The sequence below is a fragment of the Pelodiscus sinensis genome, chromosome 8 (assembly GCF_052426305.1).
Source record: "Pelodiscus sinensis isolate ZL-2025 chromosome 8, ASM5242630v1, whole genome shotgun sequence".
Classification (NCBI taxonomy): domain Eukaryota; kingdom Metazoa; phylum Chordata; order Testudines; family Trionychidae; genus Pelodiscus; species Pelodiscus sinensis.
Window position 1 is genome coordinate 19,876,489 of NC_143059.1, and position 25,910 is coordinate 19,902,398.

At 47.4% G+C, this 25,910-nt stretch overlaps 1 protein-coding gene across 12 annotated transcripts in view; it reads left to right on the top strand.

Moving 5' to 3' along the window:
* The window catches only part of CCSER2 (coiled-coil serine rich protein 2), a 223,055-nt gene that overhangs the window by 13,558 nt on the left and 183,587 nt on the right, over nt 1–25,910 (top strand). For 11 of the 12 annotated variants that reach the window (XM_075934839.2, XM_014576098.4, XM_075934844.2 and 8 more), the window contains one exon: nt 22,745–24,203. In XM_075934839.2, coding sequence (XP_075790954.2) covers nt 22,784–24,203 — 1,420 coding nt within the window. In that variant the 5' untranslated portion in view covers nt 22,745–22,783. The remainder of the gene's footprint in view (nt 1–22,744; nt 24,204–25,910) is intronic. The other variant, XM_075934845.2, reaches the window with a different exon arrangement.

The window sequence follows — 25,910 nt, forward strand, 5'->3', positions numbered from 1 at the left end:
AATGAAAACAAACAAAGAAAACCCCATTTCAAAATGCAAACATGTAAAAGACAACAAAAAAGGGGGGGCAGCCAAAAAATGTTTTGCTTGGGACAGCAAAAAACCTAGAGCTGGCCTTGGGAGAGGGGAAGGGGACATGATAGCAGTTTTCAGGTATCTAAAAGGGTGTCATAAGGAGGAGGGAGAAAACTTGTTCATCTTGGCCTCTGAGGATAGAACAAGAAGCAATGGGCTTAAACTGCAGCAAGGGAGGTTTAGGTTGGACATTAGGAAAAAGTTCCTGTCAGGGTAGTTAAACACTGGAATAAATTGCCCAGGGAGGTTGTGGAATCCCCATCTCTGAAGATATTTAAGGGCAGGTTAGATAAATGTCTATCAGGGATGGTCTAGTCAGTATTTGGTCCTGCCATACGGGCAGGGGACTGGACTCGATGACCTCTCGATGTCCCTTCTAGTCCTAATATTCTATGACTCTAGGTCCAGACCTCCCTTGAGGCAGCTCTGGATGCCATGGACTCTGTGGTCAGGTCTCTGTCAACAGGCATAGTTATGAGATGGAACTCTTGGCTCCAGGTGTCTGGAATCTCTCCTGAGGTCCAGAGTATGCCCTCCTTTTGACAGCTCCAATTTGTTTGCAGTGCAAACAGATTCTGGGCTCCATAGCGTGAAGAACACAAGGGCAATGTTAAAGTCCTTGTGCCTTCACACGCCTATAAAGTAGTGGAGGCATTTCAAAGCAACCCCCCACATTCTATCCTCCATATCAGAGGCAGGAGCAGAATAGAAGGAGTAGTAGGCAAAGTTGCCATTGCCCCCCAAGTGTCAATAGTAGTTGGAGTGGCAGCACTAATAACCAGGCCCAATGTTCACCAGGTCCTAGCAAGAATTTATAAAGGTGGGCCCAAAGGCAAGGTACCTGTTTACCCATCAGATCCTACCCTTATATTTGGGGACTGCTTGTCCCATTTTTACCATGCCTAGACCCGAGTCACGTCTGAGAGGTGGGTTATAGGCACAGTAAACATGGGATATTTCATTCATGTTCTATCTACCCCACCTTCCCATTCCCCTGACCCATTCCATTTCAGGGACCTCTCTCACAAGCAGCTCCTGCATTAGGAGGTGCAGACACTCCTCAAGGTGCGAGCAGTAGGGGAAGTCCCTCTACTGTTCAGGGGCACGGGTTTCTATTTCAATTATTTCCTTATCCTGGGTTGATATTAATAGCTCGCTTGATGAGCAGGTTCCTTAAAGGCTTGGATAGACTGTATCCTCATGTGTGGAACCCGGTAACCCAAGGGGATTTAAACCTTATTTTGCCAAAGTTACTGGCTCCTCCATTTGAGCCATTAGCTATTTGTTTTTTATTGTATTTGTCAATGAAAATGGCATTTTTTTGGTGGCCATTACTTTAGCCAGACAGGTTTCTGAACTAAAAATGTTAATTGCAGAACCTCCTTATACTGTTTTCTTTAAAGATAAGGTTCAGTTGAGACCCCATCCTTCATTCTTCCCAAAAATTGTTTTGCAGTTTCATGTGTGTCAGGACATTTTTCTACCCATATTTCTACCATATTTCATCTTAAGCACCTCTTTACCCCCCAGGACAAGTCCCTACCTTTCCTGGATGTCAGGTGTGCCTTAGCTTTTTACCTGAACTGTACTAAGCTGTTTAGGAGGTCATATCAGTTGTTTGTTCCAGTAGCAGAAAGGATGAAAGGGCTACCTGTTACTGCCTAGAGGATATGTTCCTGGATCACGGAGTGTATCCCTACTTTTTATGAATTAATGAAAGTGCCAGCTCCTCTCAACATTTAGACTGTTAATATAGAATCAGGGATATTAAAACTGGAAAGAACCTTGAGAGATCATCAAGTCCAATCCTCTGCATTCATGGCAGGACCCAGCATCATCTAGACAAGTGCCCCCAACCTTTTGGGGCTGCTGCGCGCTCGGGGGTGGGGCTGTGCATGTGCCATGCGCTCGGGGGTGGGGGCTGCACATGCGCTGTGCGCCCGGGGTGCAAAAATGGCTTGGGTCGGCCTTGGTCACTCGGCGGGTGCACATATATGTCCCAGCGGGCGCCATGGCACCTGTGAGCACCGCGTTGGGGACCACTGATCTAGACCATCCTTGGCAGGTGTTTGCCTAACCTGCTCTTAAAAATCTCCAATGATGGAGATTCCACAAAATCCTTAGGCAACTTATTCTAGAGCTTGATTGCCCTGACAGGAAATTTTTCCTAATATCCAGCCTAAGCCTCCCTTCTTGCAATTTAAGCCAATTGCTTCTTGTCCTATCATCAGAGTTCAAGGAGAACAATTTTTGACCCTCCTTGCAGTTCTATAGAACCAGGTCGAAGTTTTAGCCACGTGTCTCATAGCATTTCCTTCATGGGGAGGTATAAATCACTTAAAGCTCAATTGATCCTTTCTACTGCTTGCCCTCTTCACTGGGTACCAGATCAAGAAGCCAAATTTGGGGGAGAAGTTCCTAGTCCCCTGGTTTACTTCAGCTTTTCTCCTTTGTGGGACAGGTGTTAGATGTGAAAGTTTGATCTTGTAAGTACGGAAATCTATATGTTCTGAACTACATTTAATAATAACCTTTTTCATTTTAAATACTACTGCTAGATCAGTGCTGCCAATGGGGTGTTGCGGGAGCAACTGCTCATGGGTGCAGTGATTTAAAAGGGTTGGAGTTCCCAGCAGGTGGCAAAGGCTGTGCAATGCTGAAGGGCTGGGTCGGGGTGGCTAGTCCCCAGCCCTACCTCTTCTGCGTTAGGCCTTGCTTCCTTTAACTATGAACCTGGCAATTCCATGGTTGAATATAAAATGCATCTTCTGTTTTTCTATTGCAATTTTGCATAGTTGAGGTTGGAGTAGATGCAAAAAACCATAATCAGAGGACAAAACTATGTATATATTTAGGGTATAACCTAGTTGTAAATATGATTCAAATGTAGTATGTACAAAAATAGAGCTATATGTGTGTGTTTTTGAAATACAGGCAGTCCCCGGGTTACGTACAAGATAGGGACTGTAGGTTTGTTCTTAAGTTGAATCTGTATGTAAGTTGGAACTGGCATCCAGATTCAGCCGCTGCTGAAACTGATCAGTTTCAACAGCGGCTGAATCTAGACACCAGTTCCGACTTACATACAGATTCAACTTAAGAACCCCAGGCGTCCCCAAGTCAGCCGCTGCTGAAACTGATCAGCAGCTGATTCCAGGAAGCCCGGGGCAGAGCAACTCTGCCTCGGGCTTCCTGTAGTCAGCCGCTGGTCAGTTTCAGCAGCGGCTGACTTGGGGACACCTGGGGCAGAGCAGCTCGGGTGCTGCTGGGTTGGTCCAGTAGCGCGGCCGCTCCTTGGCGCTACTGGACCAACCCAGCAGCACCCCAGCTGCTCTGCCCCAGGCGTCCTGATTCAGCCACTGCTGAAACTGATCAGCTGCATTTCCCCCCCCCCCCCCCCAGCAGACCAGGGAGACGCAGAGCAAAGCGGCGGAGGACCCGGACCGGACCGCGGCGCTTCCAGATCAGCGTCGCGGTCCGGCCCGGGTCCTCCGTGGCTTTGCTCAGCGTCTCCCGGATCCGCAGTTATGAACGGGGATTTTTCTTGCCCCGGAGGACTGGAGCGGCGGGACGCCTGGTCCCGCCGCCCGCCTCCTCCGGGGCGAGAAAAGCTGCTCCCCGTCTCCCTGGTCTGCTGGGGGAGCCAGCAGACCAGGGAGACGGGGAGCAAAGCGGCGGAGGACTCGGGCCGGACCCACAGCGCTTCCAGCTGATCTGGAAGCCCGCGGGTCCGGCCCGGGTCCTCCGTGGCAGATCAGCTGGAAGCGCTGTGGGTCCGGCCCGGGTCCTCCGCCGCTTTGCTCCCCGTTTCCCTGGTCTGCTGGCTCCCCCAGCAGACCAGGGAGACGGGGAGCAGCTTTTTTCACCCCGGAGGAGGCGGGCGGCGGGACCAGGCGTCCCGCCGCTCCAGTCCTCCGGGGCGAGAAAAATCCCCGTTCGTAACTGCGGATCCGACATAAGTCAGATCCGCGTAACTCAGGGACTGCCTGTAGTTCTCTTGTGAATACCATTTTTGTTTAAATTCCTGCTGTTAAGAAAGCTTTACCTTAATTGAAGAGATTAAATATGCAGAGCATTTTAGGAGATTTTTTTTGTTACAAATCAGTGTAACCTTACCCTACAGTAAGGTTAAGTATATGATAATTTTCTATTAATCATCAAATCATTGCCCTGCAGATAATACTTGGCATTTGATTTATTTTTATTTTGTGTTATCACAGCATCATGTAATCTTAGAATAGCTGTGTGTAGACGCTTATTTCGAAATAGGGGGCCTCCAGCTCTTCCCAGGGTGGTCTGCTGGCCGCCCTGGCCACAAAGCAACTTCTGACCTGATGCCCTGCCTGATCTGGTTCCAACCAGCCTTAAATGTGATTCAGTGTCCACTCAGTGTGGACATGCTGTTTTGAAATAGAAAAACGCTATTTCGAAATGCATTTTGTGTGCAGATGTGTTATTTCGAATTATCTATTTTGAAATAGCTTATTTTGAAATAACGCTGTAGTGTAGACATACCCTTTGTCACTAGGAAGGTGGGGAAGCACTGGAATGGGTTACCTAGGGAGGTGATGGAATCTCCATTCCTAGAGGTTTTTAAGTCTGGGCTTGACAAAGCCCTGGCTGGGATGATTTAGTTGGAATTGGTCCTGCTTTGGGCAGGGGGTTGGACTCGATGACCTCCTGACATCTCTTCCAGTCTTAAGATTCTGTGATTCATTCAGAGAACCTCAGCGTTATAAGCATCTTGGGGAGGAGGTTGTCTAAAATGTTCGTAACTCAACAAAATGTTATGGTTCTCTTGAAAATTTACAGCTAAACATTGACTGAATATACTAATGTAGTAATATAAACTTTACTACACAGAAGAAAAATGATGCTTTCCTCTTCTCCCCCCCCCCCCCCCGCTTTTCCTGTATTTGTGGGGGGAGGGGTGGAGAGATGGCGGTTGGTGGGTTTTTTTTTTTTTTTTGGTTTTTGCTGCTGCCTGATGGTAATTCGGGTTCTAAATGAGGGATCTGGTTGGCTGGTGTGTTTTGAACTACAAAGGAACAATATATTTTCCTTCAGAGGACATAGGATAAGTACTGGCTAATAGTTAACTTTTAATTTATTGTATGTCCATATTTGACTCTTAGCAGCTGTATTTTTATGTTTAAATTGGAGCATTTGTTGTTCAAGCTTAATTTGGAAAATAAATCCAAATACTGGATTATAATTTACAAACCTCTGGGTACTTTCACTGTCATTGATACACCGAACATCTGGTGAATCGATATGCATATCACTGCTGAGCTATTTTTTTTAACTTGAATAGCCAAAGTAGGGCAAACATGTTGTAGTAATCGAAAAGCTCCAGACTAAGCTAGACATCTAAATTACTATAATTAGAATTTTGATATTTTTGTTGGGCTATGCCTTTCTGCAATGGTGGAATATCCTGAAACCTTTTCAGATTTTTTTCGTTTAATTAACCGCTATGAAGGTAGCAAGGTGGGGGGGGGGGGGAGCCAATGTTGGGTGGGTCTGCACTGCGCACCAGCCTTTTAAGAGCCAGCTGGCTCTTAATACATTTAAAAGGCTGACGTGCAGAGTGGGGACCTGGTGGGAGCTGGGAATCAGCTGTCCTGGCTCACATCAGGTCGCGCCCTTCCCCCCCCCCCCCCCCTGCGCTTCAGTCTTTAAATGAATTAAGAGCTCTGCATTTAAAAGGCAGACACACAGCGGGGTGAGCTCCTGGGGCTAGGAGCTAACCCTGCTTCAGCTCTCCTGCTTATTGACTAGTCAATGGAATTTAGATGATTAAACTAAATTTAACATCCCTAATCCATACACATCATGCATTCAGTGATGAAAATTCATTGCCTTATATCTCATGACCCATGGTTGTGATCACACATCTGTATGTTACTGCACTGATAATAATGTTTGGTTAGCTTATTGAATTTTAATAAAGCCCTATTGTTGACTGACCCTAGGATTCTCATGTGGAACAGCCTTTATTTCTATAAATGTTTTAACTTTGTCTATTTACATATGGGTGAATCTCTTTGAGAATTCTTTCCTAAAACAAGATGTTATTCTTGCATACTAGAGCTCTTGCTGCACAGCTGTTATCACCTAGCTCCTGAGTGAGAGGCCTGCCTGTTAGGGCTCAGACCTTTCAGCTGCAAGTGTTGCCTGCAGCCATTACCAGGGGCAGCCTTAAAACCAGGCGGCCGCCCCTGGCGGTGGCCCACTGCTGGCGGGTCGCCCCTTCGGGGCGATCAAAAGGGGGCTGCCCTTTTGGGGAAGTCCTTCGGGGGTAGACCAAGGGCAAGGGTGTGTGCTGTGATGGTCGATTGTAATTGAGTGTGTGTGTGTGTGTGTGTGTGTGTGTGTGTGTGTGCTGGTGAGAGCAGCACACTTGGTTGTGTGGTGGCCTATTCAGTCCCTGGTGAGAGCAGGGAGGGCAAGTGAGGGTTCTTGGTGAAAGGAAATTCCCTTTAGCTACCCAAACTGAAGGTGTATGTTTGTTCTGGTACCGACCCCCCCCCCCACCGCCAGTATGTGGTTTGGCACAGATGGGGTGCCTAAGGAGGAGGGCTCAGATGGCATTGTGGCAGTTGTGACAAGTAGGGAAAGATACGGAAGTAAGATCTGGAGTGGCCAGCCAAGGGGAATGAGGTTTAGACAGTTATGTGCTATTCCTTTTTCCGGTCCTATTCCCAGCCTTAAAAATTTTGGGAACTTTAATACCTGGCCATCAGGGTGCCGTTGCTGAATGCCAGGTCAGTATCCCAGAAGACAGTTGTCATCCACGATTTAATTCTGAATGAAGGGGCTGACCTGGCTTGTATCACTGAGACCTGGCTGAGAGTGGAGGGAAGCGTTGACCTTTCCCATTTGTGCCCGGCTGGGTTTTCAGTACAGCATCAGCTGCGGCTTAATGGTCGGGGAGGTGGGGTAGCAATTGTCTATCGAGATACTATCTCACTGGCTAGGGTTGTAGTCCAACAAAGTGTCAAATTCGAGTGTCTGTACTTGACTTTGGGAGGCCGGGATAGGTTGGGTATGCTGCTTGTGTACTGCCCACCTTGCTCTACGGCAGATGCTCTGCTCGAGCTGGCCGATGTGGTCTTGGACGTGGCATTGAGGACGCCGAGGCTTTTGGTCTTGGGGGACTTTAATATTCACGCGGAGGCTGTTTTGTCTGGTACAGCCCAAGATTTTATGGATACCATGACCACCCTACGATTATCCCAAGAAATAACCGACCCAACACATGTTGCAGGTCATACGCTCAATTTGGATTTTTGGACTAAGGGTGATAGAGTTCTTGGGATAAGGGATGTGGCCACACTCCCTTTGTCATGGACTGATCACTACCTGGTCAAGTTTAGACCATCTGCTGACCTTCCCCTCCACAGAGGCGGAGGACTAATTAAGATGATCTGCCCTTGGAGGCTGATGGATCTGGAGGGTTTTCTGAGGTCCCTAAGGGATTGTTCAGCCATTATGGCAAATGGTCCTGTAGATACCCTAGTTGATACATGGAACACCGAGGTAGCTCCTAAGCACCCTCTTCGGACCAGTAAAGCCAAGTTTGCCCCCTGGTTTTCTAGGGAGCTGATGGCAGCAAAACAGTCTGTGTGACGGCTAGAATGCCGCTGGAGGAGAACTAGAGCTGAGTCTGATCAGCTGCGGGTTAGAGCTGAGCTGTGAGCTAACTCTGTGGCGGTGCTGACAGAGAAGAAAAGCTACTTCTCCATCCGTATCGCGTCCGCACGATGCCGCCCAGCGGAATTGTTTCGAGTAGTACAGGGCCTGTTGCAGTCTGGCACTTGTGATGAAATAGAGGAGCCTTTGGCCCCCGGCAATCTGTTTGCAAAGCATTTTGCTAATAGGATCGCCCACCTCCGGTTGGATTTAGACTCTGGTTGCTGTGTTAGTGGGACACAGAATGTGTTGAGTGCACCACCCAATTTTTTTCCTCTGGATCAGTTTCAGCTATTGCAAACTAAGGATGTGGACAGGGTGCTTGGAGGAGTGCGACCGACCACGTGCTCACTTGACCCCTGCCCTTCATGGCTTATTAAATCTAGCCGGGAAGGGATAACTGGCTGGGTCCAGGGGATTATTAATGCGTCTTTTAGATCTGGTATGGTTCCTGCTGCCTTGAAAGAGGCAGTGATAAAACCGTTACTCAAGGAGACCTCCCCGAACCCTCATGACTTAAATAACTATCACCCAATTGCTAATATTCCCTTTGTGGGCAAGGTACTTGAGAGGGCGGTGGTGTTGCAACTCCAGGCTTTCTTGGAAGAAACAGACTACTTAGATCCATTTCAGTCTGGCTTTAGGCTTGGTTTTGGAACTGAAACAGCCTTGGTCGCCCTGGTAGACGATTTACACCGGGAGATAGACGGGGGAGTGCATCCCTGTTGATTCTTCTAGACCTCTCAGCGGCTTTTGATACCATTGACCATGATATCCTTCTGGGATGCCTGATGGAGTTGGGTATTGGAGCACTGTTTTGCAATGGTTCCGGTCCTTCTTGTGAGGACGCTTTTAGAAGGTGGAGCTAGGGGGATGCTATTCGACCCCGTGGCGATTGTGCAATGGGATCCCGCAAGGTTCCGTCTTGTCCCCTATGCTGCTTAATATCTACATGAAGTCGCTGGGAGAGGTCATAAGGAGTTTTGGAGGACGGTGCCATCAATATGCAGATGACACCCAACGCTATTTCCCTGGGATATTAGAACCAGGTGTGGCAATTACTGATCTAAATTGGTGTCTGGAGGCAGTGATGGTTTGGATGAAGTCAAATAAGCTGAAGTTGAACCCAGATAAGACTGAGGTCCTATGGATCAGAAGGCCATCTGTGCGTGAATGTGGCATGGCACCTGTTCTAGACTTGGTTACTCTCCCCCTGAAAGAACAGGTACGCAGCTTGGGAGTCCTCCTGTATCCTTTTTTAACATTTGAAAATCAGATTTCTTCGGTGGTCAGGAGTGCCTTTGGGCAACTTCGTTTAATCCGCCAGCTGCGACCCTTACTGAACAAACATGACTTGGCCACAGTGATCCATGCTCTTGTTACATCCCGACTGGATTACTGTAATGCACTTTATGTAGGGTTGTCTCTAAAGAGCCTTTGGAAACTTCATCTGGACCAGAATGTGGCTGCTCAAGTTTTAACCAACACTAAGTTATACGGAGCACGTTATGCCAGTGCTTCGGCAGCTGCACTGGCTTCCGTATATTTCCGGGCACAATTTAAGGTTTTAGTTATGACCTATAAAGCCTTAAATGAGCTGGGTCCGGGGCATCTGAAGGACCGTCTTCTCCCATATGAACCTGCCCAGGTATTGAGGTCAGCTGGGGAGGCTTTGCTTCATGTTCCCCCCACTTGTGGAGATAAGATTAACATCTACGCGGAACAGGGCATTCTCAGCTTTTGCTCCCAGGCTGTGGAATTCTCTTCCTTGGGATATTTGCATGGCGCCAACGCTAGTGTTGTTCTGGCGTCAGGCTAAAGCCACCTTTTTACTCGTGCTTTTATTAAAGTTTGAGTCGGTATGTGTGTTCCTCCCCTCTATATGTTTTTAGCTGGTTATGTCCCTCTGAGGTCTCATATTTTAAACTCTCATATTTTAAATTTTTATATATATTTGTATTTTTTTTTGTTTGTTCCTGTAAGCCACCTTAAATATTTTAAATAGAAAGGCGGGGTAAAAATATTTAAATAAAATACTACAATCACTAGCTTTCTCACTTGCTCAAAATATAAGTGTAACATAAGTGTGACATAAGAGTAATCTGAAGTTTAATTAAAGCATCATCATATGGATTCATGCCTCCAATATCATCCTTAGCTTTTAGTTAGACCTGCTCTCAGTGAGCACATTTTCTCATTTCACAATTTGATTAAAAAGCAGTTCTAATCTGAAAGGTGATGCTGAGTCTTAAAACCGATTGAAATCCATGATTAAGAATTAAGAGCCTTATCAGTGTGCACACTTTTCAATTAAAATTTCATTTCTAACTGTCCTCTTTGCATATACAACATAAATTTTAAAGGTAGATTATCATGTTTTGTGCATGACCATCATTAATAAAGATTTTGCTGGCTGAACTTGGCCAATCTCACTGACTTCAGTGAGCTTGTAGAAGTATACAGGCAGTCCCCGGGTTACGTACAAGATAGGGACTGTAGGTTTGTTCTTAAGTTGAATCTGTATGTAAGTCGGAACTGGCGTCCAGATTCAGCCGCTGCTGAAACTGACCGCCAGTTCTGACTTACATACAGAATCAACTTAAGAACCCCAAGTGTCCCCAAGTCAGCTGCTGCTGAAACTGATCAGCAGCTGATTCCAGGAAGCCCAAGGCAGAGCAACTCTGCCTCAGGCTTCCTGTAGTCAGCGCTGGTCAGTTTCAGCAGTGGCTAAATCAGGATGCCTGGGGCAGAGCAGCTGGGGTGCTGCAGGGGTTGCTCCAGTAGCGCCGCTCCTCGGCACTACTGGACCAACCCAGCAGCACCCCATCTGCTCTGCCCCAGGCGTCCTGATTCAGCCGCTGCTGAAACTGACCAGTAGCGGCTGAATCAGGACCAGAGCAGCTGGGGTGTTGCTGGGTTGGACCAGTAGCGCCCAGAGCGGCGCTGCGGGACCAACCGGCAGCACCCCAGCTGCTCTGCCACAGGCGTCCGGAGAAAAGCCTAGTCTTCTGGGGGGGAGGGCATACTAGCTGCGCTTCCCCCATCCCAGCAGACCAGGAAGACACGGGTGGCGGACCGAAACGCACCACGGTCCCGCCGCCTGGGTCCTCCACGGCTTTGCTCCCCATCTCCCTGAGCAGACCAGGGAGACGGGGAGCAAAGCCTCTGAGTACGCCTGCAGTGGGACAGCCGCGGGGCGTCTGATCTGTCCCGCTTCCGGCTTCCCCCGCGGCTTTGCAAAGCCGCGGGGAAGCCGGCAGCGGAGCAGCCCAGGCGGCCTGGGCTGCCTTGCTGCCCGAGCCCCCCCACAGCTTTGCAAAGCTTTGCGCGCCTGGGCTGCCCCGCCGTCGGCTTCCCCGCGGCTTTGCAAAGCCGCGCGCGGGGGGGGGGGGGGCTCGGGCAGCGGGGCTAACCCGCTGCCCGAGCCCCTCCGCGGCTTTGCTCTGCGTCTTCCTGGTCTGCAGACCAGGGAAACGCAGAGCAAAGCCCCAGAGTACACGGGCGGCAGGACCGCGAGGTCCCGCAGTCCGTGTACTCTGGGGCAGCCCCGGTTGTAACTGCGGATCCGACATAAGTCGGATCCTCGTAAGTCGGGGACTGCCTGTAACTGACTAGAATTCAGGATTGTATCACTAACATTATTTTCTCTCTCAAGCATTGCAGCATGAACAGGAATAAAACAGTAAATTTGTAAGCTTTCTTAATGTCTCACATGGCACTGAATACACGTTAGAAGTATAGCTACTGCACTTTTGTTATAACTGTTTTTCAGAAACACACATTAAGGCAGGTGTGATACCTTTATAACAAGTAGGCCTTCCATGGACTGATTAAGCACATTATTTTGTTTAGGAATCTGTACTCAAGAGTTGTTTTATGGTGATCCTTATAGAGCTTATTGTGAGGAGCTTCCCCAAAATCTTGAAGAGTAGTATTGTATTAATCTGCTATATATTTTAGAAATGTGTGTCTGTCCATTTGTGATTATTTTTGTTCAAGAATTCCTCCTAAAAGGTGAAAGCAAGGACCATCAAATTTGGTATTCTGCTTCCTCTTATTCTAATTTAAAGCAAAGTTAGGGCTTGGTTGTGCCAGGACTAGGGATGTTAACATGTATCCATGAACATGATTAATCGATAAGCCTGGGCTCATTGGTTAACCTTCACGGTTACATGTATTATTAGAGGCAGCAGGGAGGAGGGCATGTGGGAACTGATGTGGGCTCCCTGCATGCACCAGCTCCCCCAGAGCTGTCTACCACCACCACCTTCATCCCCATCTACCCCCGCTCCCCCCACACACACTGCCTCCCAGCCAGCCCTGGATAGAAGCTAGTGGGCAGCTTGCGCAGTCTTCCTGTTGACTCGAAGGAGAAGCTGGGCACCACTGGATAAGTCTTCTAGTTGTAGGCATTGAGAAAGAGACATAATATTTCTCCTTTTTCTTTAAGGTATGAAATTTTATATTGTCCCTCATGTTCTCAAATTTCTTGTTGACATGAATCCTACTTTTTTCTTGTCAGTGTTTTTCTCGCTGTCAAAGGTAGTGGAGGGGACTATTATATTTGCCCTTGTCTTTGGGGTATGGTTTCTTCATTTAAGCAAACGAAGAAAATCAATAAATAGAGATGTTTGGGATTTGTTACAGAAATATTTTAACTTCTTGGATATCTTTTAAAATATATTTGTTTAACATTTCCAGATTTTTGGTTATGTTTCCTACTTTATAAACATATTATTTCTCAATTTTGGCATTGTAAACCCTGGATTCTGTTTGCTGATACAAAAAAATTGTTGCATTCTGCAAATCAACAGTTAATATACATAAACAAAAACGGAACATTCTGAATGTTTCATTGATTTTGTTTAAAAGTTTTAAAAATATTCTGAGCAAATAAAACTTTTCTTGAAAATTGGTTATATCTTCAGTGTGACTTACCTATGTCATTCCTTTATCTGGAAGATGAGACTCAAAGATAAATGTGCATAGTTCATGTCATTCAGTCTCAAAATACAATCTCCATGAGCTAGTGCTGCACAGTGAACTCAAACCATTTTGTACAGGTTTTCTTTCTCTTAGCTGTGAAACATTACTATATACAGAGTTAGGCTGAGAATTTCAATCCCGTTCACTTTTGAATGTATCATTTGTAATTCCCTAACGGAAAGGGAACTTGTTGGATGCACTGTCATACATAAATTGTTTAGAAGTATACAGTTCAATTATTTATGGCTATCAATTTTTTATGCACATATGAAAGGCAGTCTGGCTCCAAGAACACAATGTTGCTTTATTAGTCCTGAATAAAGAGAAAGGGAAGGGTCAAAATAAGTATCTTTTCACCCATTTTCACCCTTCCCACTCTCCACTCCCCTTCTCCTCTCTTGTTCTAGCAATAACCCAAAATCATCTTTTCATAACCTGTTTGTTACGAAGACCAAAAATCCCATGGTCAATCCTGACTTTAGTTTCTTGCATATTGCTACCATTACCTCCAGATTTTTATCCCTTTATTTAAAAAAAAATCTATATACTCTGGCAGCATCTTTAGGCTGATTGAGTTGTTGATCAAGCTTGTTCACAGCTGCTGAGTTAGGGACTCTTTAGTTTATGAAATATTAAAAATACTGTTTCACTTAAAAATTTCTCTTTCATAAATGAACTATCTTTTTCCTGATAATTAATGAATGCATGGTATGCACAGTTAAAATACAAAACTGATTTATTTTTAGAGTGACCTACATTTTATTATCTGGGACACAGTAAGTAGAAAGTATAGTAAATGCATGGCTGGGGATTAATTTGATAGTTTGTCCTTCATTTCTATGAGGGAGGTGGCCGAAAGAGTAACACAGACACCTACTTTGATGATCAGTATTCAATATCTATTATTTATTGTTTCTAATGCCAATTTGGATAGTTGACCATTTATCTAATCTGAACTGGGATTTTACATCCCTATTAAATCAGCTAACTGGTTAGTTTAACCAGTTGACTAATTAAGCGGAATCCAAGGAGGAACTGCTTTAGCCCATCTGGAGCAGTCCCCAGGGGGCTGCTGGCTCTTGCTCCTGACCCCCTGCATGTGGAGGTGCTGCTGTTGGACAGCTCTTGGTAAGGGTGATGCTTCCTGGGAAACTGGTTAACCAGTTACTAGTTGTATCCATAATTTGTAAATATAAAAGTGATGTGTACCCCAGATTTTAAAATGCCATTCTGATGGTCGTAATGCCAATAAATAACTTAAAAGTTTTTTGTTGTTGTACTTATGTTCCAGTTTCTTCCTTGTCCAGGCAATTGAAAAATAGGTGTGGCCTAGTCCTGTAGTCTCTTGAATAATTCCCCTGGGATGTCCAGCTCCTGACACTAGCTGTTCATAGAATACCCAGGTCTTCTGCATCCAAAAGTGAAGTGTACCCTAATATGATGGATAGGAGGAGTGCTGGCTTTTTCTGAACATCCCAGCATTCAGTAACCAAAGGATTAAATTCAGGTAGCTAGGAGGTGATGGCAGGTAACCAGGAGAGCCAATGGGGGAAGGTGTTGAGATTTGAAATTAAAGAAACCCTGCTTGCTTTTTCTTCTTTGTGTGATTTTTAAGCCAGGATTTGGGAGAACAAGATGAGCTAAGCAGGCAGAACTACCATGCCTTCAAAGAATATTGGGCATGGAAAGGGTCTGGACCTTGAAGCACAGATCTGTGAGTAGATAGGAAATGAAATAACTTGATTGAATCTAAATAGACATTTTCTTTGTTTTGTTGTTTGGTTAAATTTCTCTGTGCTATGTCCATGTGCCTCCTCTCCATATGTAACTTTAGGTTGTATCCCAGAGATGGAATTTCCCTGTGTTCTTAAATGTTTCTTTTCTTAGTTGTTTTAAAACACCTAGCAACCAGGTATGCTTTATCAAGTGTATCTCTTAATTGTATTATTCAAATCACCTTTGTTTTTAAGGCAATGATTTGATTCTTGTGTCCTGGAAGCTAATATGAGATCTGTGTGTGCATGCCTATGACTGAGACTACATTTCAGAGACTACATTTGGCTTTCTCTATTTAGTCCAGCTTTCTTATGTTAAAAGAGAAGAAGTTCAAAATGCTTCTTCCTGGGTTTTGTTTTTTAACCACATTTACTTTCACCAATGGTTAACTTTAGCTAATAAACTAGATTTTTTTTTCCTCTCCAAGTTCAGTCTATTGAGAAGCTGGCTGCTTTATTGATAACTAGGATACAAATGTACATGAAAGCGTGCCTTTCTGTCTGGGTTTTCCCTCAGATTGCCTTTCCGTACTGGAATCAGTATTGCATGTCTCTTTGCAGGTGGGCTGAACCTCTGTCTTGTTGTAGAGCTTTTTTTTTCCTTCTATATTTAAGAGGAATTGCTTGCTTGCTTACTTCTCATGGCTTTTTCATTGACTGACTATTCTGGTATGTGACAAAAATAGACAATAGAATCATGCATAATCTCACCAGTTGCCTGGGAGGGGTGAAATGAATGAGCCATCATTGAGACACATTATCTCCTGGTGACTACCGGTAATTTCTACTCTGGGCCATAGAGCACTTTTCTTCCTTGGCCTAAATTTTTCCTATAGGACAACAGAGTAATGTCATCACATTGCTCTGCGTACCACTGCATAGCCCCCTGCTTCCTCCCTCCCTAGTGCTCCAGGAGGACAGCCGTGGGATGCCAAACCACTGCCTCAGCCTTTCTTGAGGCTGCCGTGGCCTTGGCCCAGCCCTCCCCAGTGGCTGGGAAGAGAGCCAGGGCTGCCTTGATTCAGCCCAATGGCGAGGGGGACAGCCAGCGCTGCCATGCTGTGGCCTCACCTCTCCCCGGTGGCTGGGGAGAGAGGGCCTCAGCCCAGCTCTCCCTGGCAGCTGGGGGGAAGGAGAGAGAACCGGGGCTGGCGTGGCCTCGGCCGGGAGAGTGGGAGAGCCAGATCAGGTGTAGTCTCTGCCCGGGGTGAGGAGAGCTGATGTAGGAGGAGGGGGAGAGAGCTGGGGCTGGTGTGACCTTGGCTTGGTGGCTGGAGAAAGGGAGAGCCTTGGCCTAGCAGCTGGGGTGGAGGGGAAGCAGCTGTGTGCTGCCACTCTACAACCTCAGCCTGGCCCTCCCCAGCAGCTGGGGGGAGAACCAGGGCTGCATACGCACTGGGGGAGAGGGGAGTTAGCAAGTGTAGTGAGCAGGATGCACAGCCCCCTAGTTTCAGTATAAAGATATTATTCCTTAAATGTAACCCTCATATACATGCTGCAGTGAGTGATTATTGACAAGTTATGAGCTTTCTGAAGATAACCTTTGCGTGTTACTGTTTATAGAAAAATAACCTATAAGATGTGTTTGGTGTAGTGAGTTTGTCAGGTTTTGATAGGGTTGCTAGATGGTCTCTCAAAAAATACCAGACACGTATTTTTTTGGTTGAGCAAAAAAAAAAAAAAGAAACGTGGGATAAGCAGCCCCCTCCATTCTGGGGCGCCCAGAACAGCAATTGCAACCCTGCCTCCCAACTGCGACTCCCAAGCTAGGAGGTGGGGCCACAATCGGCGCTGGGAGCCTGTGATTGTGCAGAAGCCTGGCAGGGGTGGGGGGAGTGGCTGCGACTCCCAGCCACTCCCCCCACCACCACAAGGCTTCTGAAGTGCCCAAAGCAGCGATCGTGGCCCTGCCTTCCAGCTGGGACTCCCAGGCTGGGAGGCGGGGCCGCCATAGGTGCTGGGAGCCTGTGATTGCGCAGAAGCCTGGCAAGGGCCGGGGGAGTGGCTGGGAGTCCCAGCCACCCCCCCGCCAGGCTTCTGCGCAATCACAGGCTCCTAGCACCGATCGTGGCCCCGCCTTCCAGCTGCTTCTCCCGCCCATGCCAGGCTGAAGTCCAGTGTGCAGCTGGAAAAAAATCAGAGAATACCGGACAAAGTGCAAATACTGGACTGTCCAGTAGAATTGTCCTGGCACAACCCTAGGTTTTGAGGAGGTGAATATTTACAGGGAACAGAGGATCCTTTGCCACGGGGTATCTGTGGGCATGTCTACACAGCAAAGAAAAACCTGTGGCTGGCCTATACTAACTGACTTGGGCTTGTGGGGCTCTGTCATTCTCCCATCATATATGGTCCTAGAGCCTGGGCTCCAGCTGTGTAGACAGATGTATACTGAGTCATAAAGTCATATAAACAAGCTGTTTTATAGGTAAAATGGGGCTTTAAAAGGATTGACAAATTTTTGACTGTTTTATCACATTTTCCTTATTACCGTATATACTCGAGTATAAGCCGAGTTTTTCAGCACAGTTTTTGTGCTGAAAAATGCCCCCCTCGGCTTATACTCGAGTCAGCATCTCGAAAACTGAGGCGGGCGGGCTCAGCGCGTCTCTGCCGCTGGCCGGGTCTAGCCGGGTCTAGCCCCGGAAGTCGGGGCGAAAGCTGCTCCGGTGCCCCTGGTCTGCTGGAGACCGTCTCCAGCAGACCAGGGGCACCGGGCGGGTTCCCGCGCTTCTGAGGCTTTGCCAGAGCAAAGCCTCAGAGGCGCGGGACCCCCCGCGGCTGCGGCTTCAGTCCGGGAGCCTGTGGTCTGCTGGGGACCGTCCCCAGCAGACCACAGGCTCCCGGACTGAAGCCGCAGCCGCGGGGGGGTCCCGCGCCTCTGAGGCTTTGCCAGAGCAAAGCCTCAGAGGCGCGGGGAACTGCCGCTGCTGCCGCTTCAATCTGGGTGCCTGTGGTCTGCTGGGGACCGTCCCCAGCAGACCACAGGCTCCCGGACTGAAGCCGCAGCCGCGGGGGGTCCCGTGCCTCTGAGGCTTTGCTCTGGCAAAGCCTCAGAAGCGCGGGAACCCGCCCGGTGCCCCTGGTCTGCTGGAGACGGTCTCCAGCAGACCAGGGGCACCGGAGCAGCTTTCGCCCCGACTTCCGGGGCTAGACCTGCTATCTATCTTCATTTTTTTACATTTACCAGTAGCTGCCTCATTTCCTACCCTAGGCTTATACTCGAGTCAATACTTTTTCCCAGTTTTTTGGGGTAAAATTAGGTGCCTCGACTTATATTCGGGTCGACTTATACTCGAGTATATACGGTATGTCCCATAGCATTGAAATTGCTTGCAGGGGTGGGAGAGAATGTCTAGTACAAAGCATGTGACAAATTGAAACTGAAAGGAACCTCTTCTTTCAGGGTGGAGGGGCAGGCAGGGAGTTGAGTGAGAGAGTTATGCAGGCGATTTGCAAATTATTCTTAAAATACAGGTTGAAACTCTCTGAACTAGGATTCTCTGGTCCGGCAACATCTGTGGTCCGGCACGGATGTTGCGGGACCAGAGAATCCTGGTGGAGAGCCAGTGGCAATGAGCCCTGCAGCACTGGCAGGGGAGTTGGCTTCCCACAACAAGCTGATGGTGCCCAGCATGTGGTGGCAGGGCCACCCAGCAAGGTTGGGGGAGACAGTGCGTAGGTGCTCAGTGGATCCTGGAATCCCAACATGGTGCACACGCCTGCTCGGTGGGATTGGCATGGCAGCGGGCCCAGCAGGAGGTGGCGAACCAGCTGGGGGGCCAGCAGCTGAGCCAGGGTGCTAGTGGCAGGGGTCCAGCAATGACCTCCCTTGTCGGGTAAAATCCCTCATTTGGGACTAATCGGACCCCGAGGGTAGCATGGCCAATACATAATTTGTCATTTATTTTCATTCACAAAGTCTCTCACAAAAGCATTATTTCCTTACCAAAAGCAATCAAAAAGTCCTGAACTAGAGAGTATACTACAGAATTAAAATAGCATGTTGTTCCGGTTTGTGAGCTCAGTACCTGTACTTCAGAACATTGTTCTTTTTTCTCTGACTCTTGCTCTTAATTCTGGTGCAATTTTGTCCTGAACATATTCACAGTTTTGAACTTTGCCTTTGATGCTGTTTCATTCACTACCCATTAGCCAAGTATGTACAGAGTTGCCATCATTTGTGCTGCAATTTTGAGCGGCTGCTTATGCTGGTCAAAGCTCTGAAATACTGAATGAGGTGCTTAGTGTTCTTGTTACTGAACCATAGGGACCTTTGTTCTGCTTTTTAGTGGACTGCTATTTATAGGCACTATGTACTCTATAGCAGCGGTTCTCAAACTCTTTGGGCTCCGGAGTCCTTTACATGGGTAAAAATTTATGCAGAGCCCCCAGTGGTCCACTGATTGTATGTGTTGTACCTATCGATGTTTCCAGTCTGTCAATCTCGCGGAGCCCTGTGTCCCTCCAGACAGCCAGCAGAGAATAAGGGTCCCTCAGGAGGTGGGATGAGCCCTGGAGAGGCCTAGGGCAGTGGTCCCCAACCTTTTGCGGCTGCAGGGTACCTGGGGCCTGCGCCCGGGGCACAAGAATGGCCTGGGCTGGCCCTGGTCACTCGGCGGGTGCACATAAATGTCCCGGCAGGCGCCATGGTACCTACAGGCACTGCATTGGGGACCACTGGCCTAGGGGATAGGGCATCAGTGTCTGGAGCACAGGGTGTGGTGGACTAGAGTCCCTGGCCCCCGCCCCCACCCCACCCCACCCAGGCAGCAGCCGGACAGCCAACACAGGCTGCTGCAGGGATCAAGCTGCCTCCCATATCAGGAAGGCAAGATAAGGGATACCCTGAATGTGGCGTGGGATGGGTTCTTGAGTGGACTAGGGGATAGGACATTTGCCTGGGAGCACAGGGTGGTGGGCTTGAGCCCAACCCACCCGGGGAGCAGTTGGCTAGCCAGCATAGGATACCCCAGGGATGGAGCTGGCTCTTGTATTAGTATGGCAGAATAAGAGACCCACTGAAGGTAGGGAGGTGGGTTAGGTTCTGGAATGGCTTAGGGTTAGGGTATTTGCCTGGGGAGCACAGAGTGGTGGTCTGGAGTCCTATCCACCCTGGGAGGAGCTGGACAGTAAACCCAGGCTTCCCTAGGGATGGAGCTGTCTCCAGCATTTGTGAAACAAGGTAAGGGACCTGCAGAGGGTGGGGTGGAGTGCGGTGGGATCTCCAGTGAACTCAGGGATAGGGCATCAGCCTCTGGAGAACAGGGTGGTGATGGCTTGATCTCATTCCCCTCCACCCATGTAGGCAGTGGCTGGGCAGCCAACACAGGCTGCCCCAGAGATGAGAGCTGGCGCCTGCATTAGGAAAGCAGGAGAAGGGCCTCTTTGAAGGTAGGTGGTGGGGTGGGTCCTTGAGGGGCATAGTGCACTTGCCTGGGGAGGGCAGAGTTGTGGTTTCAAGTCCCACCCTGGAAGTGGCCAGACAGCTGCCCAGGGATGGAGCAGCAGAGCCAAGGTAGGCCCAGTCCTGCCCCATCCCTGAAAGCAGCTGGCATGTACAGCAATGACTCCATGTGTTGCCCCTCATCTACAAGCACCAACCCCACAGTTTCCACTGGCCATGGTTCTCCATTATTGATCAATGCGAACTGCAGGAGCGATGTCTGCAAGCAAGGACAGCATATGGAGACCCCCTCCTCTGACCATATCAGGGGCTGCAGGGACATGCCAGCCTCCTCCAGGAGCACAGTTGCCAGAGGGATAATTACTCCAGCCATGACAGGCTCAGTGTTTTAGAACTCACTACTCAACTAATTAAATTTAAGTACAGGCAGTCCCCGACTTACGCGGATCCGACTTATGTCAGATCCGCAGTTACGAACGGGGCTGCCCCAGAGTACACGGACTGCAGGACCTCGCGGTCCTGCCGCCCGTGTACTCTGGGGCTTTCTCTGCGTCTCCCTGGTCTGCATACCAGGAAGACGCAGAGCTGCCCGAGCCCCGCCCCTATACCCCCCCCCCCCGCGGCTTTGCAAAGCCGCGGGGAAGCCGGCAGCGGAGCAGTCCAGGCTCGGGCAGCGAGGCAGCCCAGGCGCACCTGGACTGCTCCGCTGCCGGCTTCCCCGAGGCTTTGCAAAGCTGCGGAGGAGGTCGGGCAGCGGGGCACCCCAGGCGCGCCTGGGCTGCTCCGCTGCCGGCTTCCCCGAGGCTTTGCAAAGCCGCGGGGGAAGCAGGCAGCGGGACAGCCCAGACGCCCCGCGGCTGTCCCGCTGCCGGCGTCCTCAGAGGCTTTGCTCCCCGCAAACCCCAGCAGACCAGGGAGACTGGGAGCAAAGCCGCGGAGGACCCAGGCGGCGGGACCGCGGTGCGTCTCGGTCCGCCGCCCGTGTCTTCCTGGTCTGCTGGGGTTAGGGGGGCGCAGCTAGTACGCTCCCCCCCCCCCCCCCCAGCAGACTAGGCTTTTCTCCGGACGCCTGTGGCAGAGCAGCTGGGGTGCTGCCGGTTGGTCCCGCAGCGCCGCTCTGGGCACTACTGGTCCAACCCAGCAGCACCCCAGCTGCTCTGGTCCTGATTCAGCCGCTGCTGGTCAGTTTCAGCAGCGGCTGAATCAGGACCAGAGCAGCTGGGGTGCTGCTGGGTTGGACCAGTAGTGCCGAGGAGTGGCGCTACTGGAGCAACCCAGCAGCATCCCAGCTGCTCTGCCCCAGGCGTCCTGATTTAGCCGCTGCTGAAACTGACCAGCGCTGACTACAGGAAGCCCGAGGCAGAGTTGCTCTGCCCCGGGCTTCCTGGAATCCGCTGCTGATCAGTTTCAGCAGCAGCTGACTTGGGGACGCTTGGGGTTCTTAAGTTGATTCTGTATGTAAGTCAGAACTGGTGGTCAGTTTCAGCAGCGGCTGAATCTGGACGCCAGTTCCGACTTGCATACAGATTCAACTTAAGAACAAACCTACAGTCCCTATCTTGTACGTAACCCGGGGACTGCCTGTATAAGAGAGAAATGAAAGTTATGAAATGCACAGACTAGTCAAACACCAAAAAGAACCCACTTTGCAAGCAGTCAAAGTAGTAACAACACCCCACCCCCATGTACATGTTGGGTCAGAAGATGAGGGAAGGACGGTGTGTTTGTGAGAATGACAGACACACACACAGTGTGTGAGAGTGACAGAGATTTGCATTGGCAAGCTCTCTTCTTTCCCTTCTCTCTGTGTGGAGACAGGGTACAGGAGCTGGGGGGAAGCACACTCTGACATCATCACCCCCCTCTTTTCCCTCCCACACCCTTCATAGCAAGCAGGAGGCTCCCATGGGGCAGCTCCAAGGCAGAGTGCAAGAGTAGCAGGACAATGTGGTCAGGGGCAACTGAAGTGCCAGCACTTGATAGCTTCCCAGCCACACCAGTCAGAATCACCTGTCAGATGCTCGAAGATCTACTGGTTGATCTCGATCTCCTGGTTGGTGACCACCGGTATAAGAATTGTGATGGCTTTGTTCCTGTGGTGTACTAAGGAAGTCCAGAGACAAATTTGATCAGGAAGAGTCAAGGGTATTTAACTTCCAACTGGAGAGCAGAATAGTTTTCCATGCAGTATGGAGTCTACTAGGGTGCTAAGACTGGCAGGTGACGAACAAGGAAGGCTTAGAAAACTAATATCTATCAGAATCTATTCTGGATTTCTCACAAGTAATGTTACCCATTCAGGTGACTCATTCATGGGTCTTGTGATATTTTGAGGTTTTTTTATAAAGCTCCAGATGCTGAAATCAAATGATTGTATCTGAAACTGAGCTTTCATTTTTTTAAAATAGCTTTAGCCTGCCTTCTGTTGCTTTAAAAAAAAATCTTTAAAAACTGCATCTTAAAGACTTAAAAAACCAAAGGGCATGCAACACTTAATCAATATTGGGTTTTTATGTGACTTGACACTGAGTTTTAACACTTGATGTTGGCAATACTGCAAATGATCCCTCCCATTTAGTAGGATGCTTACAGTTATCTGGTTGTAGTTGAAACATTTTGTTTGCTATTTGCTAATGTGCAATTAGCCAAATGTAGTTAGAGCATCTCTTAAAAATGTGTAGGTAAACTGTATTTTTCTGGTGTAATTAGGCATCCAAGTGTAACATCATTTATAATTTTTAGCTGTATTGTGATCTCCAGAGCAATTAATTCAGGTGTAATATTCTGTCCTTTTTGATTTCCACAGATTCAAGAAACTTTCAAGGACCAATGCACCCAACAGCTCATGGAAGAAAAAATTCGTATCAAGACATCGTTGGTTTCTAAATTACCGAAATATGGAACGAAATCTTTAGGGAGCACCCTACAGCCAATCACAAATAGGACAGCTGTTACCTTGTCAGGGAATCCTCATAGCAGCCCTGGTAAAAATTGTATTAAGCACAATGGCACTGATAGCATGTCTTCCTTTTCTTTTAACTGGCAAAAATCAAATAAATATCAACTTGATAATCAAAGCGGTAGAGAATCTAACTCTGCTCAAAATTCCAGTGAAAAACTAGTCGATTCTGAGAAGTATTCTCCATCACAAGGAGGATTTGGTAAAGATGTGCTCACCACCTCTTCAATAGCATCAAAAGCAGCAAAACAAGTCAACATGTTTGTATCCTCTACAGAAGAATTAAACCAAAAGTCTTTGCTTGGACTGTCTAGTTCGGTGAAATTCACCAAAGGTACGTTATTTGGCAGAACTTCATTGTCTGGAGTCAGTTATCCAAAATCACGTTTATATGGATTTTATGGAAATAGGTCATCTGTAGACCTGCAGAGGTGTAAAATTAACTCCAGTGCCACCAAGACTAGTTCAGGAGAGAGTTTAGCACAATCAACAGATAACATTGCATCATTTTCTTCTGAAAAAATGGTTAGATCACAAAGCTTTTCACATTCTGTTCAGAATTCTTTCCTCCCTGCTGCATCCTTAACTAGATCACATTCCTTTAATAAAGCTGTAGATCTTACAAGGCCTTATCAAAAACAACACCTGGCTATTAGAGCATCTCAGAGGTCTATTCTGTTGTCCAGAAAAACACAACAGTTGGATGTAGCCAGTGGAAATGAACCTTTAAGGTATGGATTTACTAGGCCATACACTGGTATATCAACCTCTGGTTTAAAGAAGCTGCCAGTCTCAAATGGATCCAGGGCACCACCCTCTTTGGGCTATAGGATGGGTCGTCCTTCTTTACTGAAAACTAGTACACAGCAGTTTACTGGAAAGACCATTGTGGATGACAACAAAAGTACAACTACTGACATTTGTTTAGCAAAGGTCTCTGAGATTATAGTAGGTGTCAATGAAACCACTGAGAAAAAAGATATAGAAAATGATAGTCAAAAAATAGAATATGGTGAAGCCCTCCATGACAGTCCGGGAAACCATGGCTCAAAAGTCATATGTATGAATGATGATGTGGATGAAATATCCATATCTTCCTTATCCTCTTCTGAGAAGAATGACCTGAGTGAAGACTTCAGCGATGACTTTATAGATTTAGAAGATGCAAACAGAACAATGCAAGCAAAGCAAGAAGTCCCTGTTAAAGTACATAGATGTGCAACGCCAGTAGATCCAGTCATTTCTCTCCAAAAAAGTGAAAGGTCTCATTGTAACACCAATAAATGGCTGGATATCGATGTTTCTGGTAAATATTTTATTGCATTCTATTTTTTAACTTCCCTTTATGTCGAGGAAACACTTTGTTTAAAATACTAATCAGGTTTCAAGTATCCCTAATTGTATCTAACTCCTTGTAAAATAAAACTAATTTTTCTGTATTTTCAAATTAGTTGCTGCCTCGAGTTACATGTAAATTATTATTAGTAATAAATTATCCCAGGCCTTGGATATTGGATTTTCTGGTTGTCTATACAGACATGGAATACTACTCCATATAAGGTTTAAATTGAGTTTGTCTCCAAAAGAAAATCTCCCATCCTGTTTTAGGTACTTCAGAAGGGACAAACTGATGACTTTGGCACTTCATTTTTTTTATTTTATTTTTTTTAAAAAGAAAGTAATGGCCTTCACTTTTAGTTGATGGTTTTCAAGAGTGAATTGTGTGTGCTTATCTTTGACATTGAAGTAAACGTAGTATCAGTAAATCTCTAATTTATTTTATAATTCTGAAATACAAGATAGAAATTCAATGAAATGCTGATCCATTAAATGTTGTTTGCAGTCTAATGAAAACTCCTTACAGTAAAAACTGACAGACACTTCTCACTAAAGCTAAACATAGTTTAAAAATCTGCACCATTGGCATAACTCTTGTTGTTCTATTATTTTTCCATGGTATTACTTCATTTCTTTTTTGAGCTGTTGCGATATGCTAGGAAATATTCTTCTCCAAAAAGCTGATATTGCATCACAGACTGAGTCTGTGTGCATAAGTGACTGTTATCCTGCATGAGACTGAGAATCATGTGTTGCTTTGTCCTGATCTGCTCTCTTTCCTAAAACTGGGAGCACTGAACAGTTGTCTAATATAATATCCTAAACCTCTTCAGAGCACTTTTAACAAATAAATGTACTATACATGCTTATAAATTTATGGCGAGCTATTTGCCATAGGAATTATAACATCAAATTCACAAGGATAACATATGTTTATGTTTAGGAATTTACACAAACAATTTTAAGTTAAGGCTCCAATGGCAAACAAGTCCGCCTATATTGTACATGAATGTATAAGTCTCCAATATCCAAAAGAGATCCCAGTCCCTTTTCACATAGTTGTAACTTATATATATCTAGCACCGATAGAACGGAAGATATCCCAGGTGATAGCATCTACAAGGTGCTCCTAAGGGAAATCATAAGTTCTTCTTCGGGGATGTCCCCGCGGGTGCTCCACTATGGGTGCTGGGCTTGCCCCGGCGCCGCAGACGGAGACTTGTTGTTAGCAGTGTCTGGCCTGACCACGCATGTGCCACAGGCTCGCGGCTTTCGCGCTCTTTTTGTCGCGCGGTCCGGCCCCTCCGCCAGTTCCTCTTCACCGCCTCAGGCTGCAGACGCTTGTAACCGCGCTCCTCACTCCTTTGTATATAAAATTTCCTTTTCCTCCCTCTCTCCCCTCTTTCCCCATAAAGTGTTGAAAGAAACTTTTTTTTTTTTTTTTAAGAGAGGAAGGACAAAGAAAGAACTATCGGGAGTGAAAGCGGAGACCGCTTACCTCCCGCCTCTCAGCTGTTCTCCTGTCAGCTTCTCCGTATATAGCTCCGTTCACCTTAAAAAAAAAAAAAAAAAAAAAAAGACAGACTGTTGAGATAACAAGAACAAAGGATAGCTGACCAGAGCCATTACCAGGCTATCAGCCTTAACAACCACCTACTGTTCAAGAAAACAAAAG